A 21,034-nucleotide genomic window follows, 5' to 3' on the forward strand; every position below is an offset into this window, starting at 1 on the left:
GAAGACCTCCTCTTCAAACACCAATTCTTGCAATCAAGTTAGAAAGATTTCAGACGTGTCACTTAGAGTAATAGGAATGAGTTTATTGAAGGAAGAGGAAAGGGGAAAGAATATACTCTCGAGGGAGAGAATGGATCCTTTCAGACAGGAGAGAGACAATGTGCCTCCCTTGCACTCTAGTTTTACTGGAGATCCCAGAGAAGTTTCCAGAGAGTCCTGCCCAGGTCCACCTTTTGACTTTTGACTGACAGCAGGGTAACATCAGGGGACTTTTAAATCCCCACTGTCAGGGCAACTCTAGGTCCACCTTGGCCCATGCTGACAAGTTCTAATTAGATTCTTAACTATACATTCTTACAGATTGTATGGTTAGGAGGAACTATCCTTATCTCCCAGAGTTTCAGGATCTGGTCACAAAATTCTCCTCCTTCAGGGTAACTTGTGTTCCTCTTATCAACATTATTTTGGACCTGCATTTCTTCTTCAGTGAACAGGTAGTTTGTTGAGGAATGTGACATATCCTGTCCACTGAGGCCAGGCAGGGCTGCAGCTAAATTGCTTCTTGGAAAAGAAAGCATGTGGGGGTCAGCACAATGGGCCCATTTTATAGATTTATTCTCTTAACCTCATGTTCCCACCATCCTCATTTGTCTGTTCCCTAACAGTATGGGGGGGCACTCAATGTAAAATGGAAGACCTCATTTCTTAGTGTGCAATTAAAAAAAATATTCGATTAGTGTATTACTTTGAAAAATGATACAAGAAATTTTGAGCTGGGTGCAGTGGTGCACATCTGTAATCCCAGTGGCTCGGGAGGCTGAGGCAGGAGGGTTGTGAGTTCAAAGCTAGCCTCAGCAATTTAGCGAAGCCCTAAGCAACTCAGTGAGACCCTGTCTCTAAATAAAATACAAAAAGATCTGGGGATGTGGCTCATTTGTTGAGTGCCCCTGAGTTCAATCCCTGGTACAAAAATAAAAAGAAGAAAATTTGAAAAAAATCTTGTATATTTTGACAAACTTATGTAATAATTACTGGTTTGGGCTAGCTCTTTGAACAGAGGATGAATCAATTTTTCACTTTTTTGAGGGATGGGTACACTGGGTTTGAAAACATTACAAGATAACAGGATGCAGCACCCTCCTCTTTTGACTGTTGAAGCAGAATCATGAAAATATTCAAAGACTCATTAGTTTTCCCAAGGAGCTCTCTCTCTTATCCTTGATGCTCAAGCCAATCACCAATGCTGCCTAGATCCTCAGTAGTCTTGCTGTTTTCTCTTCCTCAGCTGTAACCATTTTAATTCTGTCAAGTTCTCCTTGGTCAGTGGCAGTGAAGCACAACTCCAATGTCACTTTCATCAACTCATGAAATCCTGCAAATGTAGCAAAATTTTCAGAGTCACAATTATTCTGTTTGTGCTGCTATAACAAATAATCACAAACTGGGTAATATGTCAGTCATAGAAACTGATTTCTCACAGTTCTGAAGGCTGAGAAGTCCAGGACCAAGGTGCCAGCTGGTTTGGTTTGGTTTTTGCCTCCAAGATGGTGCCTTGTTGCTGTGTCCTGTGGAGGGGATGAAGGCAGGAGGCAGAGGGTAAAAGCAGGTCAGACTCCCTCTGTCAAACCCTTTTATAAAGGCACCTAATCTCATTTGTGAGGGCCCAGCTCTCGTGGCTTAATCATCTTTTAATACTGTTGCATTGAGGATTAAGTTTCAACATGAATTTTGGAGGGACACAAGCATTCAAACCATATCAGCCACGTTTTGACCAATTTACATTGTATTTGCATGTACAGCAGGAATGGTTGATAGTTACAAGTTACTAATGTTAAGTGGGAAAGGATGTTGGACTGCAAACTCATGAATATTTTCATGTCATGATAACTTTGCTTCTTTCTGCAGCTTCCTATTACATCTCCTGAATAATGAATATTTGGAGAAAGAATGTCTCTTATAGTCCCAGAGGGAGAGGAGACAGTGACCATGGTATTGGACTGAAAGGATGGGATTCTGGAGCTATTTAGGAATAAAATCAAAAGCATTTGGGGAGCGACTGGATATTTGAAGGGAGAAGGAATCAGAATGGCTCTTAGACTTGAGCAACCAAGAAACCAATTGTGTGGCTGCTGGAGGGGGAGGCCTGGGCAGAGGGTACTGGCTGGGAACAGGATAGCAGTCCTGCTCTTATGCCAAACGTGGGTGGCATAGAGAAGGCACCGGCAGCTTCCTGCTATCATTGTTGTTTTTGTTTTCTTAAGGTAGTAGACAATAAATGTTTGCTGATCCACTTGTTTGTGTCCCCCTGAGTTTTGGGTTAATTGTGTGGGCGGGTGATAATAGCTAATTATGAGGAGGTTTATTGAGGGCTTTCTCTGTGGCAGGCACTAAGCTAAGCATTTTATACATCTTATCTAATTTTTATCTTCATAACAACTTTAAGAAGCAGTGACTGTCTTAGTTACTGTAATGTTAAGTAGATGCTATTATATGAGGTAGGTCAGAGGGTGAGCCCAATGTTAATGAGGGGTGGGGAGAGGGTATGTTCAGAAGCAATTGGAAAGTGAAGATGAGGAGAGGCTGAGAAGACACATGTGGGTGGAAGATATGAGGACCATTCCTGGAATTTCTTGTTTCCCCTTGCAGGGAGGATTAGGGCATGTCTTTCAGCTGGTGATGATCACATTTACTTTGGCTTCTGAGTGGCCCTGCAGGGTATGGGTGAGGCAGCCACTTGTCACCTTGCTGGACTGGTCCTGGCTCTGGCACTGACTTTCTGACCTTGGGTGGTCACTTGAATGCTTAGGGGCTCAGCTATACTCATGAAGCAATGGGTATTAAGAACATGCTTTACCTGTGTCCAGAACAGGAAGGCAGGCTCAATACAATAAGTGCAGATGGCTGATGTGATTTCAGGGAAACTCTGGGAGGGTGAAGGCTGAGCCTAGAACATATCTGCCCCATCCCAATCTTCCTTTTGTAGAACTCACCTTGTCCAGAAACCGTTGGATTAACTGACTTAAACTCTACTTTAGCAGGATTTATTGTATGTGGGCAACTTTTAGATGTGGTTCATTAACCTGAAGTAGATTTGCAGGCTTAAAGGAGGCCACAGAGAGCTGGTGCTTTAAAGCTGACTCAGTAGGTGGTGTTAACAGGGTAGACAGCTCAGGGCAGGGCAGGGCTCCAGAGCAGGGGCTCACGTTTGCAATTGTGAGCTGCTGCTCACAGAAGTGTTCCCTTTGGCTCCATGTTTTCTGTTGGAGGGGGGTAAAGAGACCTCTGTAGGCAGAGCCTGAGGTGCTGGCGGCAGCCCTATCTGTGGTTCTGGGAAGAGCTGAGGATCCTATTTTGCTCTGGATGTGGGGAGGCCAAGAAATTTTCCATTATGAGCAGAGAGGTGGTTGCTTTTGGGGGGAGACTTTACTGAAGTCACTTAAGCACATCTCCGGTGAGGTCCGCTAGTCCCTGGTTTTGGCACGGAGCACAGGTCTGAGATCTAAAATTGCTTTCATCTTCCTTAGGAGCCCTGGCCAGGGAAGTGGCAAACTAAATTTAGTCCAATCTGTTTACAACTTTGTCTAATTCAATAGTTTAAACGGATTTCAGAGTAACTCAGGTCCTTTGGGATAATTGTCCTGTATGAATCCCATATCCCTCTGCCTTTCTCCTCCTGGTCCCAAGATGGTGCTGGGCATGTGGGGAGCCACCCGCAGGACTGGCCCTGCCTGCGGAGGTGTGCTTGGTCTAATTCCCACTCTGGGCTTTCTGCTGGTGTCCCCTGCTGTCATCACACGGGTGACTTCTTGTCTTTTTCTTTGTGTGTGTGTGTGTGTGTGTGTGTGTGTGTGTGTGTACTGGGGAATGAACTCAGTGCACTAGAACACTGAGTCACATCCCCAGCCCTATTTTGTATTTTATTTAGAGACAGGGTCTCACAGAATTTCTTAACACCTTGGTTTTGCTGAGGCTGGTTTTGAACTTGTGATCCTCCTGCCTCAGCCTCCTGAGCCCCTGGGACTACAGTCGTGTGCCACTGCACCCGGCTCTTTTCCTGTTTTGAGGCCACAGGGAAACTGAGGGGTTTCTGGAGAGCCAGCTTGGTATCTCTGTCCAGCCATGATTCCCACTTTTCTAACCCTGTGGGAAGATGCCCGGGCCTATGCAGGACTTCTCTCTAGAGTTGTTTTCTCTGAGTCCCAGTTGATAAGGGGCCAAGAGGTCCTTGTTCCTCTGTGCCCACTTCAACCCAGACAGGCACCTCCTCCCTGCTCTGAAGTTTAGAATCCTACCCGTCCTGCTATTTCCAGTATCATTTCTCTGAATCTTATTGGCAGATGGGGTGGAGAAAGAGAGAGGCTCACTTACTTACAGGGAATCTTAATCAAGATACTCAAGAGGTGCTCCAAAAATACTATGCCTACTGTTACATATATACTCAAGTGTATCTTTTATGTCCCAGCGTCCTCTCTACCTACCAGGAGACCATACACACAGCCTTGTGCTCCTTAATGACAGAGATGAGCTCTGAGAAATCTGTCCATAGGCCAGCATCACAGAGTGCACTTACACAAACCTGGTGTAAGTGAGTCCCTCGATGTGACCTTGTGATGCCATGGAGAGATGCAGTAAACACAAGATGTATGAAGCTTCTACTAGTATAACTTGGGATGCTATTTCACAATAAATTGTTTTTATAAGTAGAGAGCATACCCTGTAATAAAAATTACAGGATAGCAAATACATAAACCAGTAATGAGAACATTTCTTATCATTGTCAAGTATTATGTCTGTCTGTATGTACGGTACATAATTTTAAATGCTATATTTTCATATGACTGGCATATGTAGGTGCAGTAGGTGTGTTTACACCAGCACCACCATGAACACGTGAGCAATGTGTCATACCACAACATCATGATGGCTGAGATTGAGAAATTCTGTTCTAGCTGGATCGACTTGCAGCTTTATGCACCAAGAGAGGAGCTCTAAATTCTAAATCTGGTTCTAGTCATACACAGTATTAACACAGGCAGCTGTATCTTTCCCTGATTGAGATATCCACCACAAGTACATGGACACAATTCAACTCTGTGGGGCTAAATCAAATCATCAGACTTTCTTGCTGGTATCTGAGGTATGAATTTTCAAATCACTCCTGACACATTCACCTTGAAGTGAATTCACTCAGTAAAAATTTTGTGCTGGGGTCTATAAGAAGCATAAAATCTGTCATCTGCCCCCAGCCAACTTCCAGTCTAGTCAGAGAGAAGGGAATTGTGTTAGCTGAGCAAGAATAACCAAACATGCCTGTGCTTTAATGCAGCCCAAATGGCATGAATTAAATGCTGAAGGCTTGAATTAAATGCTGTTCACCAACAGGAGGGAGGGAACGAGCTTTCTATGATTGCTTAGCAGAGCTAAATTAGTGCCCTGTGCATAAAACCACGTAGAGTAGGCAAAGGATTTCTTAGCTGTGATAAAATATTGAAGATGGATTAAGAAAAACACAAGCATTTATTTTAACAGGGTCAAAATCTCTATGTTACATTCAGATGTGCAATCAGTGAAGGATTCTTTATTTTTCTCAACTATTTTCAGCTTGCCAGGGCCCCCCATGTCCTTTGGCCATGAGTGGGAGGAAGACACAGAGTTGCCTGTTAAGGTATTGTGACTCTGCCTGTTTCAGGTTTTTGTCTCCTTTGGATAAGAAGTCTTTCTTCTATTACTATTTTTGAGGGTGTTGTAAGTGGAATTTTTACGTTGCTTTCCCATTTAATTTATTAAATTTCAACATCCAGTGAATTTGGAGGTGGAGCTTTTGGGAGGTGATTGGGACATGAGGATGGAGCTCTTGTAAATGGGATTGGTCCCTTATAGAAGACATCATGGATACGGGGCACAGTGGTGCATGCCTGTAATATCCCAGCAACTCAGGAGGCTGAGGCAGGAGGATTGTGAGTTCAAAGCCAGCCTCAGCAGATTAACAAGGCACTTAGTAACTCAGTGAGACCTTGTCTCTAAATAAAATATAAAAAAGGACTAGGGATGTAGCTCAGTGGTTAAGCATCCCTGGGTTCAATCCCCAGTCCCCCACTCCAAAAAAAAAGACAACATGGAGAGTTACTATATCCTTTCTACTATGTGAAGACAGAGTGAGAAGTTGCCATCTATGAATTACCAAGTGGGTTATCACAAGGAACCAGCACCTTAATCTTGCACTTCCAGCTTCCAAAACTGTGAGATATAAATTTCTGTTGTTATAAGACATCCAGTTTGATATTTTGTAATAGTAGCACACATGGGCTAATATGGGTTGCTCACTTCTTAAAGGATTTCTACCCCGCCCCCCTGCTTCCCCAAGATGGTGCCTGGATATACGTCCTTCTGGCAATGGCGAGTGGGCAGCTGGTCTATGTGCAGCCTGGTATTGTCCTGGGTCCTTGCTAACTGGTGTGACTTGATGTGGCTGGTGTATTGTGTGAACTTTTTTCCTGGTTTGTCATGGTCCAGTGGACCATCCCTAGCTGATCCACCCCAACTTGAGTGCTTATTAGTGATGCCGACATGACACATCACCCTCTCTGTTCAGTGCTTGACTCATGGAGTCTACCTCACAGCCCCTGCAAAAGGATTAATCCACCATTTTCTTCCCTGCTCTCTGCTCAGTCATCAGATGATGGCTGAGGCAGACTTGAGGTGCTGTAAATCTTCTTTCACCTTCTCTCTGCCTCATTCCTTCACATTGCCATTTCTGTTCAGCTCCTGGATTCCTCTGTGGGTAGTAGGGCACAAGGGCTCCCTGCTTGAGCTTCCTCTTGAAACCATCTGGAGTTTTACCGCTGTTTCTACTCTAGTCATTATTCATCCTTGAGGTAAGGGAAGGGCTTCTGCAGAGGTTCCAATGTTTTCTTTCTTTCCTTTCCTCTTTCTCTTCTTCCACCTGTGGCCCAGAAGCAATTCCACTTGTTTATCTTCCATAAAGAGGAGGAGGGCAGAAAGACACCATGTCCCTGGAATGCTACATTATTTCCCAGGAACCTGGATGAATCAAGAAAACAAGGAGAGCAGTTGTGGGTCAGGATTGCCCAGATAAACTAGCAGGACACCAGCTCACTCTCATGCATGCTGGGAAATTAGGGCAAGTTAGTGTTATTGGTGGAGAGCTGCTTTCTTGCATGTACACCAGGTTGCTCCATGGGGTACTGGTCACACAAGGGGACAAATCAAGCTAAGTGGTTGCTACTTCTGTAACCTAACCTATAAACCCCCTCTCTGGTGTGACTGGTGAGGATGAATGCTGTCCCTGGGCAAAGCATGGAGAGGGATGGGAGCTGCTAGTTTGTGGTGAGGTGCCAGAGGCACTGCGTGCTGCAGAGATACACCTGTCCTGCCCGTTACCTCTGGACCTCCCCAGTAAGCATTTCTCAATGAACCCTTTATCTCATATCCCATCTTGGTGACTTCTTTGGTCTCTTGGCAACCAATCTCATTTCCCTAGCCCAACTGGGTGGTAGATGGTAGTGTTTGGGAAATTTTCTTGAGCTCTATCTAGAGTTCTTGCCACCCACCATTTATAATAACATGGTATGTTCAAATATTCAAGCTTTGGTTTTATTTATTTGTTTTTAAAATTTATTTTCAAGATGAAGCCTCTCTTTGTTGCCTAGGCTTGTCTCCAACTCCTGGGCTCAAGTGATCTTCCGGCCTCAGGCTCTTGAGTAGTTGTGACTACAGGCACATGCCACTGTGCCTGACTTCAAGTTTTAATTTAATGTGTAAATTTGAATTAAGATGTTTCCTTTTTATTTATTTAATTTTTAAAAAAGTTTTTAAATTGATTTTTTAAAAAATAAATGACAGCGGAATTCATCACAATTCTTATTATACATATACAGCACAATTTTTCATATCTCTTTGTATTTAAGTATGTTCACACCAATTCGTGTCTTCAAACACATACTTTGGATACTGATGTCCATCACATTCCAAGATATTTCTTTATAAAAAAGTTAATCTTCATTCAGAATGATTGTCTCTTGGTAGATAGTAAAGTTTTTTTTCCAACAGGGGAGAAAAACACCTTCATTGTTGTGAATAGGGTCTGTCTGCTCCTTACCAGAAGTCCTGCAGCTCCCTGCTACAATGTATGAGGTGATCTAGGGGATTCTTATTTGAGGGGAAGAAAAAATTATTAAAAATTTAATTAATATTAAACTCATTACACATATAAGCAGAGTAAGCAGTTGGAAGAACAAAGTTCACATTTTTCTCAGAACTTCCCGGGAGGTCAGTGACCCAGAAGACCTCACGCTGACTTTCGTTGGCCTAAATCTTGCTCAATGAATGATTCTGTGAGTGGCCCAAACTCGACACCATGATTATCCTACTAATGAGAAGATGGTAACAATAATTTATTTTTAATGTGTTTGCACCTAAAGATTTATTTCTTACCTTGGTTTACTTTGGGTTCTGGAACTCTCCAAGGCAACTGTCTTCCAAGCAGTGACTCAGGTACCCAGGCAGCCCACACCAAGAAGCTATGCCATCTAGAATAGATACCTTCCAGGCACGAGAGGGCTGGAGGGTTGTGTGCTGGCTTCTAAATGCTTTGGCCCAGGCATGAAACTCTTTCTTCATTATGTATAAGACCAGAACTAGTCACATCACCCTGCAAGGGAGCTGGGACAAATGTAGAGCACTTAGATACATGGTAAAGAGTAAATGTCTCTCTGCTGTAGTCACTAATGTCCTCCACACTGCTAAATCCAATGATCAGTTCCCAGTCTTCATCTTCTTGGATCTGTGTGTAAACTCTGACCCAGATGATAAACCTTGGTGTTCAGGGCCCCACATTGGAATGGTGTTTGCCTCCTATGCTGTTGGTGGTTTCTTCTTGGTCTTCTTCACTTTGAGAGCAGTAACTTAATGAGAACCTACTGTGTTCTGTCCATCACTGGTCTCATTTGATGGCATAGTATACCTCACAGGAGGTATTATTGTTGCTTCTATTATAGGTTATAAACTAAGGTTCAGAGAGGTAGCATATTTTTTCCTGAGTTCACACAGCTTGAGAAGATAAGGTAAATAACCTTGTCTTGTCTTGTTTTCCCTCTAATGGGATTAATCCCTTCACTGTAGTCATTGTGAAAAGGTTCTAGAAGTCCCTTTTTTTCTGTTGCCCTTTCAAAAAAGTACCCCTAAATCTTGGGAAGTATTTATTATCTCTAGTTATTTTCTTCATGGGACCCAAAGCTGCCTACAACCAGTTTCCCTCTCTGTTGACCCTCTTCTTTCATTAGGTCTCTTTTGTCAAATGTCACACCTGGATGGCTTTCCTATTTTGATTTTGAGAATTACCATGCGACACAAAGTTCTTCCTAACCAATGACCAGAGCAGAGTCAACTGGAGCCCTCGGGTTCCTGCTCTGGTAACTCTGTGTCCTTGGGTACCTGCCCCTGTGACTCTGATGAAACCCACTCCTTTCCTAAAGCAGCTCCTGGCATTTGCTCCTTTTCCCAAAACTTTGCAGCTGAAGTTTGCTTCAGTAGACCACAGTGCTGAGAAAGGTCCTCCCCAATGTGCCTTCTAGGGAACCTCTATTTCTATCCAAGCTGCTACTTCTTGCCATGTGCGAGGGGCCGCTAGCTCACTGTCTGTGTTGGGTAAAGGACAGAACAGTCTTTGCTGCTCCATCTCATCTGTTAGACCCACCCAGATGGGCTACAGGAATCCCAGATACCCCAATCCAAACTCCTCTTTCTCTTCTCCTTGACACTGTGTGCCTTCCCACTTGTGCACCCGCCCCCCCCGCCCCCCCCACACCAATATAGGCTCAGAATTGCTTTCTAACTGCTGTGGTTGGGTAGGGTTTGTTCCCACCAAGCCCCCTGTTGAAATTTATTTGCCAGTGTAATAGTGTTGGGAGATGGGGCCTTTCAGAGGTTGTTAAGAGGGAAGGATTAATGGCTTTCTCTTGAGAATGAGTTGTTATTGCAGGAGATGGGCTTTCTTTTCTCTCCTCTTTCTGTGCCCACTTGCTCTTATTCTTTCTGCCATGTGTTGAAGCAGCATGAGATACTTGCTGGTATCTGAACTTCCCAGCCTTCAGAACCACGAGCTAAATAAACTCATCTCCTTTATAAACTCCTCTGTCTCAGGTATTCTGTTATAGCAACAGCAAAACAACTAAGACATCTGTGTCCTTTAGAAGAGCATCATTTCTGTATTGCAAAGCATACATATGTTTTTTGGGGTTGAGGGAGCCCTGGGATTTCCTTAGGCAGCCTTCTTCCCTACTTCAGCTGTTTGAGGTCCCATATGCAAATGCTTATATTCTATAGTGCTGTATGCTGTGACCCTCCCTCTTTGGAGAGCAGATACAGGTATTCCCAGCCAGATCTAGTAACCCCAGAACATATACAACCCAGTGCATGGAACAATGTGTGTATTTCAACTGCTGCCATTCCCAGCATTTTTTTTTCTTTTTTTTTTGGGGGGGGGTACTGGAGATTGAACTCAGGGGCACTTGACCACTGAGCCACATCCTCAGCCCTATTTTGTATTTTATTTAGAGACAGGGTCTCACTGAGTTACTTAGCACCTCGATGTTGCAGAGGCTGGTTTTGAACTTGTGATTCTCCTGTCTCAGCCTCCTGAGCTGTGGGGATTACAGGCACGCACCATGGTATCCGGCGTATTTCCAGTGTTTTAGAAAGAGCTCCTTATGTGGAATTTTTTCTCTGAATCTGTTTATGGGGCACACCAAATCCCTTCATAGTCATTCTCATTTGATCAGTTAGGAAAATGTTGGCTGCAAGCAGCATACAACCCAGCTGCTAGTGGCTTGAACAAATAGAGGGCTAATTTTTCTTTTATAACAAGGAGTCTATATGCGCTTAGCCCGGGGCTAATGTAGCTCATGTCCTTGGAGACCTGGCTCACACTGTACTTCTACTCTAGTCTCCCGAGTGTGTTGACTGTCATCCTGCACATGTAACCTTGGGATTGCAAGGTGGCTGTGTGATGTCCAGGCCTAAGGCAGACTTTTTAGGTGGAAGGAAAGGGGAAGGGTAATGGGCAAAATGTCTTGATCAGCTTAGTCTGTCCCACTTCCTCAGGAAATTAGATGTTTTTCCTGAATTCAGATATCTGCTTAAAGCTCATGGGTAAGACCTCTACCCCATGGCCAGCCCTACCTGAGGGGTGTCTGGGGAGGAGAGACTAGTCCATATTTCCTATTTTTTTGGTCTATCTTATTTGCCACCAAACTTGGATCCCAAATCCTCTTGCCTGCTTTCAGAAAGTAAAACTATGCTCAAAGATCAAGGCTATTTCCCCTTGGAGAAGAACCCACTAATGTGCCATGAGCTTAGAAGCAGTTCCTCAAACAAGTCTCTAAACTGTTTGAGCGACAGAATAAGTGTTTATTGTCCCAAGAAGACCCTTTGAATGGGAACACATTCATCTGGACATGTTCCTTGGAAAAAGCATCTTGTCCCAACAATCCACTCACACGTTACATAGTAACTGGCAGAGATCCAAATGTCTACACACCCACAGCATCTCCTTAGGGCCTCTGCTTATAGCAGCAGCCTGGTGAAGGCTGTGAAATGTCAGGAATGAGGTAGATGAAGAGAAAATTAACCTCTCCCCTGGCTGGGCAGCCTTGTTTGATGTCAGCATCCAAGGGATATTTTGGTGCTGCATCTTGAATCATGATGTCTCCAGAGTGCTCTGGATGGGCTGTTGGAAGTAGCTCAGACTGGGAGAATCAAGTTCACATCAGAAGGGAGCCAGGGCCACACCCATTAAAGAAGGCTTGCAGCTGCTGTGGGCTCTTTGAGGAGCTACTTGCTTCAGAGATGTTGTAGAGCCATCATCTTGAACATGCCCAGAGGACTGTGCATCTGCACTCATGTTCCCTTATTTATCTCCCTTTGCCTCAGAGCTTTAGACACCAAAGTACCTTGATGTTGGAGAGGTAGAACTTGTCAGTTTCAATGCAGGTCCTCACCGGACCTTAGACCTGGGAGATTCAGGTGCAAATGTATATAAGGAGCTGTAGGAGATTTGCAAAATATGTTATGATTCATCAATTTGTTTGGTCATTTGCTTATTTTTTAAAATTTATCAAGTATTCACAGGGTCCCCACTATATGTCAGCCACCTTCTGGGAAGGCTACAATTATGGACTTCACATCCCTGCTTTGCAGAAGAGATCAGAAAGAAATGGGAAAGCAATGATCAGATGCCATCATTGACCTTGGGAAGTGCTGGGGAGCTCTGACAAGGGAGGGTTTGAGGCCATTAAGGAAAACCAGGGTAGGGTCAAGGGACTCACCAGTGAGGAGTGGATATGTGAATGGAGTTTTGAGTCCAGTCTGGGTACTAACTGTCATCTGAGACAGTTCATGGTAAATGTGCAACAGAAGGTTAAATAAGGTCTTTAGGACACACAAAAATAAGAGGTGGCTTTTATCTGGAGGGTGGGAGGCTTCAGGGAAGGCCTCATGGATAATGGGTAAGATTCAGCTGGTGAGTTGCAGCAAGGACCTTGCACACAGAGGGAACAAATGAGGAAAACCACGGCAGCCAAAAAAACCAGGGCTCTTTCTGTGCATATTCCAGGCTGACTGGGAGATTAGATTCATGCTGGGGGTATAAAGGAGAAGGACTGGAGATGCAGGTGGAGTTGTGTTGTGATGGGTCTGGATGCCCTGTCAGGGGTTTTAATTTTGTTCCTAAGCAGTAGAGGTCAGTTGCAGGTTTTTGAGCAGAGGAGTGACATGCTCATAGGTGATCATAGGATGCAATCTGGGTTGAGAGGAGTGGGGAGGGAGGAGGACACTATGTTATTTCATTCACTCTGCAGAAGTTGCTTTTTTTAATGAGGTACTGCCCTACTCAAGGCTTCTGTGGTAAGAAGCAACAGAAGCCATGGTTGTTATCTATGCCAACTCTATCTCTAGGGTTACCTTGAAGCTCTGATGCCATCAGGTAAAGAGAAACCTGGTGAAGAGAGAGGCAGGAGGAGGTTGCTTCCTGGGTCAGAAAATCCTTCAAAAACTAAATGTGTGTGTGTTTGTGTGTGTGTGTGTGTGTGTGTGTGAGAGAGAGAGAGAGAGAGAGAGAGAGAGAGAGGAGGGAAAGAAAGAGAAGAAAAGGAGGAGGAGGAGGAAGGAAATTGATTGAAGGTATGAGACTGGTTGGGGGAAAGGAATTAGTTTGGGGTCAAATCATGAGCTACTTCAATGAAAAAGATAAGGTAAGATAGAAAAAGGATTTCTTGGATGACCTGGTGATGGAGATTTTGCGGATCCTCAGAAGTGGCTCCTGGGGCCATGGTTTACTAACTACTTGCATAGACAGCCTGAATCTGAGAAACAGAACAAAACCAGTTCTGTCCTCACCTGGAGCATGCATGCAACTTTGGCCATAGGGTTGAAAGAAAATGTAGATTAGATAAGGACCTGGATGGCCTCCAGAACATTGAACCGTCTTCTTCTATCTGAAGACACACAGAGAAGGTTTAGACTTTTTCCATGGAAAAGATGAAGGCTGAGATACATGGACTGGATTTTGGAGCCAGTGGAGACAAATGAAAATAGGCAAAACAGGGACTCATTCACCAAACCCCAGACTTCTAGGGCTAGGGATCTGCAGTGAATCTGAAAAGAGGCAACATTGGGCCAGTAAGATGAAATATTCATTTACACGATGAGAAGTTCATTTAAGGACATTGAGAACCCAGAGGCTGGTGTGCAATAAGCATATTCATAAATAGGAGCAAGATGATAGGTCCCCCATAGGATGTTAAGGTAAGCAATCAGCATCTGGCACCTGTTCTTAATTGTTTGAAATCAACACGAAGGGACAATTACACCTTCCCAGAAAGTGCCACTCAGGGCCATTGGCCTGGGAGGTCCTGACTTGCCCAGAAAGGGGTTTTCTGTTTGCTCTTGAGTTTACTTAAATATTCAAAGTGACAAACAGCAAGCTCCAGGATTTTTAACCTCTCTTGACTTTTATTTTTTCTGCCTCAGATTATGATGATTTAATGCTAATCAATATCTCAAGAGTATTAAAAGAAACCATCAACGCTTTCATGGTGAACTCTGAAACATAAAAGGACCGTGCTCTAGACGGACCACACAGAGCCAGTGCCTGTAACCCAAGGCCCCAAGGGGCAAGGAACGCACTCTCTCTCTCACACTCTCACTCACATGCACACATTATGGGCTAGCTACACAGCTTCAGTGTCCCCTGCCAACCAAATTTATCAGAGTTGCCAATAAGGGACCAAAGGGACTCATTTTTGTTCCCTTTTGCTTTCTTTCCATTTCCCACTGCACTAGTTGGGTGCTTGGGAGATGTGAAATAGTCAGCATGTGTGGGAGGAGAGTGGTGATAGGAAGGAGCAGAGAATTTCCCCATCTGTGTAGACAGCTCTCAGTGAGGCCCCAGAAGCCGATTGCTACATGTGAGTCTCGGGTGAAAGGAAGAGAATCTGACTACCTGACTTAGAAAGGAGTTGTGTGATGTCACTGTGGTTTGAATGTGTGAGTCCCCCACAAATTCATATGCTGAAACCTAAGACCCAGACTTCTAGGCTAGGGATCTGTAGTGAATCTGAAAAGAGGCAACATTGGGCCAGTAAGATGAAATATTCATTCACACGATGAGAAGTTCACTTAAGACCCCCCTATGACAGTATTAAGAGGTGGGGGCCTCCAGAAGTGATTAATTCATGAGGACTCCACCCTCACGAAAGGGATTGGTGCCCTTATAATAGGGCTTGAAGGGGGATGGGCCCTTTTGCTCTTCCATTCTTCTGCCATGTAAGGACTCAGAGATGAAGTGCTATCTTGGAAACCGAGAGCAATCCGTCACCAGACACTGAATCTGTTGGTGCTTTGATCTTGAGTTTCTCAGCTTCCAGAACTAGGAGAACTAAATTTTTGTTCTTTATAAATGACCCAGTCTTAGGTATTTTGTTATAGCAGCAAGAACAGACTAAGACAGACGTGGACTCTGAGTGACTGGGGCAGTGGGAGTCAGAGAAAGCAGAGACCCTACCAACCCCGTCTGACCAGTCTGTGTCCTCCATGATGCTGTGCAGGTGATTGCTGGCTTCTGGCGGCCATTGCTTCTCTCACCCTGAATGAAAAGCTGCTTTACCGGGTGGTCCCCAGGGACCAGACCTTCCAGAAGAACTATGCGGGCATCTTTCATTTTCAGGTATTGTGCTTTGCTCCTAGCCTTTGTCACTACTTTCCACATCCTTAGATTCCACTTCAGATGGAATCAGAAACTTTGGGGGGTGGGACCCAGTAATCTATGCTTAACAATCCCTCCCAGTGATTCCAGTGCATGTATACTTAAGCTGGAGAACCATTTATTTAATACCTCCATCTAATCATCCAGGCCTTTATCTCCTTCCCATCTCCCCTTGAGGAAGGCACTTTGGACTGAGGATCAGGAAAGGAGTGAATGAGTCACCCATTGTCACACTGGGTGATGCTGTGAAAGTTCTCTTAAGCACAAACTCAAGAGACTGAATTAGATATTTCCTGGCTCATCTGACATAAATCCTGCTCTTCAGGAGCTTGGGGTTCATGAAACGCCTGAGACTTGATCTCTGGCAGCACAGTGTTCCCATCTGAGGGCCACCAAAGGGACTCCCTTTCTTTATTTGTATGAACAGCCATTGTGCTTTCCCACACCCAGTTCTGGCAGTATGGAGAGTGGGTGGAGGTGGTCATTGACGACAGGCTGCCCACCAAGAACGGGCAGCTGCTCTTCCTACACTCTGAAGAAGGCAATGAATTCTGGAGCGCACTTTTGGAGAAAGCCTATGCCAAGTAAGTGGGGCACCTGTCCTCTCCCACACCTGTTTCCCCTCCCCAAACTCAGGGTGTCATGGCCAAGTCTTCCCCAGCACTTGGATCTCCAAGGTCCAGAGGAGCATCCCTCGGGGATGAAGAGAAATGGAAATTTGGTCTGGGAGCTTAAAATCTCAGCTCTGTCCCATGGGAATGTGGGGATGATGAACTTGCTGCATTGCCTCTCTGGGTCTTAGCTTTTTTCTCTTTCAAACCCCAAGGTAAATTTTAGGGCAATGTGAGTTTTTTAAAAAAATTATTTATTTATATGCAATGCTGAGAATTGAACCCCCAGTGCCTCACACATGCTAGGCAAGCGCTCTGCCACTGAGTTACATACAACCCCAGTCCCATGTGACTTTTTAAAGAGAGAATGATGATGATGAAGAAGAAAATAAACGTACTTAGGTACCAAAATTCTTCCATTTCCTCAGGAGCCGTTGTTCTCATTGGCATTCATTGTTCAAAGACTACTTCTTTGAATTCATTTTATTTACTGATAACTTTTTCTGCAATCCCAGTTCTATTTCCAGTCCTGTTCCCTAAGTGAGCTTCAGCAGATGCCTTCCAGTCTTTACAGAGGGTCCTCTTTGTCCCTAGAAACCTCCAGAAAACTAAGCGGTTGGGGTCACCCATGGAAGGGTTGCCCTTGGCTTTGTAAAAGAGTGTGTAGCCTGGAGAGAAATTGTGTGAGGTCCATTGCTAGTGAAATGCTGAGCTGACCTTGTGAAACAGTGGCCTAAGTCCCTTCCTGACCCAGAGTCAAAATTGGCAAAGGGCCCCCCTTGACCTTCCAGACCACAATGTCAAAACATTATCTTTTCCCTCGACCCTTGTAGTCCTCTGCTGGGGTTGCAAATGGCTGTGGATGGTGCACATTTTTTTTTTTTCTTTTCCAACAGGCTCAATGGTTCTTATGAGGCTCTTGCTGGAGGGTCCACAATGGAAGGGTTTGAGGATTTCACAGGTGGTATCTCCGAGTTTTATGACCTGAAGAAGCCACCAACCAATCTGTACCATATCATCAGAAAAGCCCTCCGTGCGGGGTCTCTCCTGGGTTGCTCCATTGATGTGAGCCAGGATACTTTTCTTTGTCACCTCTACCCGGGTGTGGTCGAGAAGGGACTGGATAGGGAGGGAGAGGCCTGGGAAAGCTTTGACAGTATCTGGGATTTAATGGGCAAGTCTGGTGTCCATGGCACATGTGAGCTGGCTAAGACCTAAGTAATGGATAGAAACTGGGGTTCATCATATTGGAGCCCTGATTTCTCCCTTGCTGGTAGAACCTCTTTAGTACTGCAGGAATTGCCCCGAGAACATAGTCTTCCTCCCTGGATCCTAGACTCTATTTTTTGTTACTCTCTTTTTGCTAAATCATCTTGAGATTTGGGAAAATGAATGTGATTTATAATACTTAAGGGACTTGGAGATCCTTGAAGAAAAAGGAAAGAGGTTCTGAAACCAGGTAGGTATCATGCCCCGACAGGAGGGTTGCCTGTTTGGACTTTCAAGGTGGTCAAAGAGAACAGACCTACTTTCCTTTTCTCTCTTGCTGCCAAAATGGATAGCTTTCTTTGGGCATCAGAGGGATACTCACAGAGAATAAATGCTGCTGGCATTTGAATGACTGGTAAGTCAGATTCCCAGCTTGGCAGCCACATAGCACCTGCCTGGCTTAATTAAAGAGTGTTGAATGGAGACGGCTGTATTTACCTGAGGCTCATTGCTTTGCTAGTTCCACACTGGGGCCCTCTGGCTTTGTAGTGTATCTTTGGAAAGGGATGACACCAAAGCGTTCAGGTTAGCTACCTGACCTGACTTTCTCCTCAACCCAGGTCTCCAGTGCAGCTGAAGCAGAAGCCATCACCAGCCAGAAGTTGGTTAAGAGTCATGCGTACTCTGTTACTGGAGTTGAAGAGGTAAAATTAGGTGGAGGAGGGGAAGGTAATGTGAAATGCTGTTACCACAAATCCAGAACATACCTGAGAGAAGAGACAGGAGGTCACCTAAGAGGTTTAGAGTTGGCTTTGGTGCTTCCTGCCCTGCTGGAGAAGGGGGTCACCTTGCTGCACAGAGCCCTTGATGTCACAGATGTGCCCTTAGTTCTTGCTCATTACGAAGGCCCTTCTGATTTTCACACTCTTGTGGATGGGTAACTTAACGCCTCTGACCTGCATCTCTATGAGTTCTAGTTAACTTCTCTTCTGAGATGTGGCCAGGAGAGTTGTAGAGATTGTCAGTTAGGTTCTATACTCATTGTAAGATGTCTGTTTGTATAAACAGTGGAAATGCATAGGATCCCTAAAAGAAAAAAAATAAATTCCCACTTCCATTTTTAGGGTGGGCTATAATAATGAGAAGGCAAGCAGGTGTTTCTCGTTCTCTAACCCAATTAGTTGAAAGCCTGGACTATAATTTTCATTAATTTTATTTTTTATCTTCTGACTACTTCCAAAAACATTTGGAGGGTTTACAATGAAAAATATAGACACCATGCAACTAAGGTAAGATACATCCACCTAGGCTAAAGACAGTGTTATCTTTGAGAAATTGGTTTTGCTTTGAATTTCCCAATGGCCTCTGAAAAGAAAAAAAAAAGAAATTCAGTGGGTATCCCCACTCTTGGGCTTTGGCAACACAGTTTCTGGTTTTCATCTTGCACCTACCACTTAATAGCTAAGTAGTCTTGGAAAACTGAGCATCTCTATGTCTCAGATTTTTGAATTGCAAAATGAAGATAATAATAGTGCCCACCTCACAGGGTTGTTCTGAGGTTTAAATGAGGCAATTATGCATTTGAAATGCTCAGCACAGTGCCTAGTTCATATGTACTTAATGAATATTAACTGCTGTGCTATTCGTTCAGAGGGTGTACCGTGATGTCTCATATATTAAGAACAGAGTCAATCTTAGTCAACCATGAAATCTAAATCCAAGTTAAAGAAGACATGAACTTGATTTTGTACTCGGCTCACTCTTTACTTATTCAAATTGTGAAAAATAGAACACTTGGCCAAAGCCTGAAAGCACCTGTTAAAAGAAAGTAAAAGTGTGGTCATTTAGGGACATTTGAAAAATTTCATGCAAATCCTTCCAGGTGCACACATGAATGCAGGGCAGGCAGTAATTGCTTTTGTGTGTATGGACCTTGCAGGTGGATTTCCGTGGCTGCCCAGAGAAGCTGATCAGACTCAGGAATCCATGGGGCGAAGTGGAGTGGACAGGAGCTTGGAGCGATGAGTAGGTTCCTCTTTACTTCCCCCAGTATTACTTCCTTCCACAGAGAAGTGTCTTGTGAAGCACAATAATGAGACCAACATCATAGTGAGTTCTGAAGTACTTACTGTCCAAAAATCACTCAGCCTGTTCAGAAGAGTATTAACTGGTTCCAGGCTGGGAAAAGCAAAGTCTGTAATTCCGAATTTCTGACTTGGCATTTGAGAATTGGGCAGCTCCATTGAATTTTGCTTAGTGCCAAACAGTTTACCTGTTTTCTACCTACTACACCGTGGTGGTCAAATCGCTCATTCACAATCTGATCTTTCCACTCCACAAACACTGGTTCCTTTGACAAAAGGCCAAGCCCCTCAGCTATGAAAGGAAATGATGATGCTGAGAAAATGAAACTTGATCTTGGAAGTCATGGCCCCAGGCAGGCATTGATGAATGGGGGTGTTGCTCACCCCATGAGCTCATGACCTGGGTGGGTATTGATCATTGACTGGAGGGCAGCCTTTCTGCTTGAGGGGAAGTTACTCAGAAATGGTGATATCCTGGGACAGCTGTGTCCTGGAATTGATGTCTCTGTGACACAGGAGGATGGGGAAGGCATGGTGTGCTTTCTGTCAAGTTAGCACAGCTGGCCCAGGGGAGGAAGGCTGGTGCTGGGGAATGAATTACAATGCACAAATCTTATTAAATAAAGAGCCACTAGAAATGAGAATTGTCACCATCCTACCCTCTCCCAATACATCCTTTAGCCTTGAGTGTACCCTCTGTCCATATTCTGTGATGTCACAGGGCCTTAGGAAAGTGCTTTATCACATTTAATTAAGGATAATATGGCTTATTATCTCTCAGAGCTACAGAACTTTCCTCCAGGCCTTTGTCAGGAAGGGGCACAAGATGGGCTTCCTCTATGAGAGTTTCCAGTCCACTGCCTAACATTGAGCACACCCCAAAACTTCAATTCTGCCATCTGCCTTAAAAGGATGACATGACTGAATGAAATAGAAACCTCAAGTTTTATCCGTTTTCACCAAAAGCCATTCAAAAGATGTCAAAAGGGTTTGCTTGACTTCATCTCCTCTCCCTGATGCCACCCAATCCCTGACAGGGTGGGAAAGTCTCAAGGGCTGGAGTGGGTGTGGGTGTGGGTGTGGGTGTGGGTGGAATCAAGTCCCGGAGGCTCTACCAGCTAGACACAGCTCGGGATACTTACATACTGGCTGTTGGCGGAGAGTGCTGGAACTCTGAAATGACATTCCTAAACTCAGTGCAATGTCTAGATAGATTTTTGTCCCCCTTCTCCCCAGTTTGTAAAAACCAACTGGAAGATTTAGATCTGCAAATTTCCAACTTGTCTTCTAATCTTTATTTATAACAGGCACATTCCAAGATCTATTCTGATTAAATGAGAGTTTCCATGAATTTAAGAACTCTCCTAAACTCTTCTGCTAATTCCTGGGGCATTGGAGGCCAGATCTGGGGGATGCTGAACTTGGGTGTGCCTCAGCTTCTATGCTGGGGCAGGTAGGGGTTGGGTTTTGCTGAAAATATTTAGGAAAGAGGTAGGGGTGTGTGTGTGTGTGTGTGTGTGTGTGTGTGTGTGTGTGTGTTTTAAGTGGATCTTGATACTGCTCAGTTATTTAGATGTTGCATATGTATTTCAGGAAAACTTGACTTTGGAAATGTCAGATAAACTGGAAATGGCATTTAAACAAAGTATATGGATATTGCCAAGGAAAGGTCAACAGCAGGAGGCCTCACAGGGTGACACTCCTTCAGGGAAGCTGCCATGAAACTGGGCCTGATAGTTATTCTTGCAGGCTTAGAAAGTGGACCATATCTATGTACCCTAAGCTGGCCAGACCTTCTTAGAATATATTAATCCCAGATTGACAGATGAGCCAGAATGACAACTTACTAA

The 21,034-nt window shown here is 44.3% G+C and overlaps 1 protein-coding gene across 1 annotated transcript in view; it reads left to right on the forward strand.

Moving 5' to 3' along the window:
- The window catches only part of Capn8 (calpain 8), a 77,337-nt gene that overhangs the window by 27,221 nt on the left and 29,082 nt on the right, over positions 1 to 21,034 (forward strand). Inside the window, exons 3-7 of the mRNA XM_027934774.3 lie at positions 15,123 to 15,241; positions 15,731 to 15,864; positions 16,788 to 16,956; positions 17,721 to 17,804; positions 19,040 to 19,125. Of these exons, the coding sequence (XP_027790575.2) occupies positions 15,123 to 15,241; positions 15,731 to 15,864; positions 16,788 to 16,956; positions 17,721 to 17,804; positions 19,040 to 19,125 (592 nt within the window). The remainder of the gene's footprint in view (positions 1 to 15,122; positions 15,242 to 15,730; positions 15,865 to 16,787; positions 16,957 to 17,720; positions 17,805 to 19,039; positions 19,126 to 21,034) is intronic.

This window comes from Marmota flaviventris, chromosome 12 (assembly GCF_047511675.1).
Source record: "Marmota flaviventris isolate mMarFla1 chromosome 12, mMarFla1.hap1, whole genome shotgun sequence".
NCBI lineage: Eukaryota > Metazoa > Chordata > Mammalia > Rodentia > Sciuridae > Marmota > Marmota flaviventris.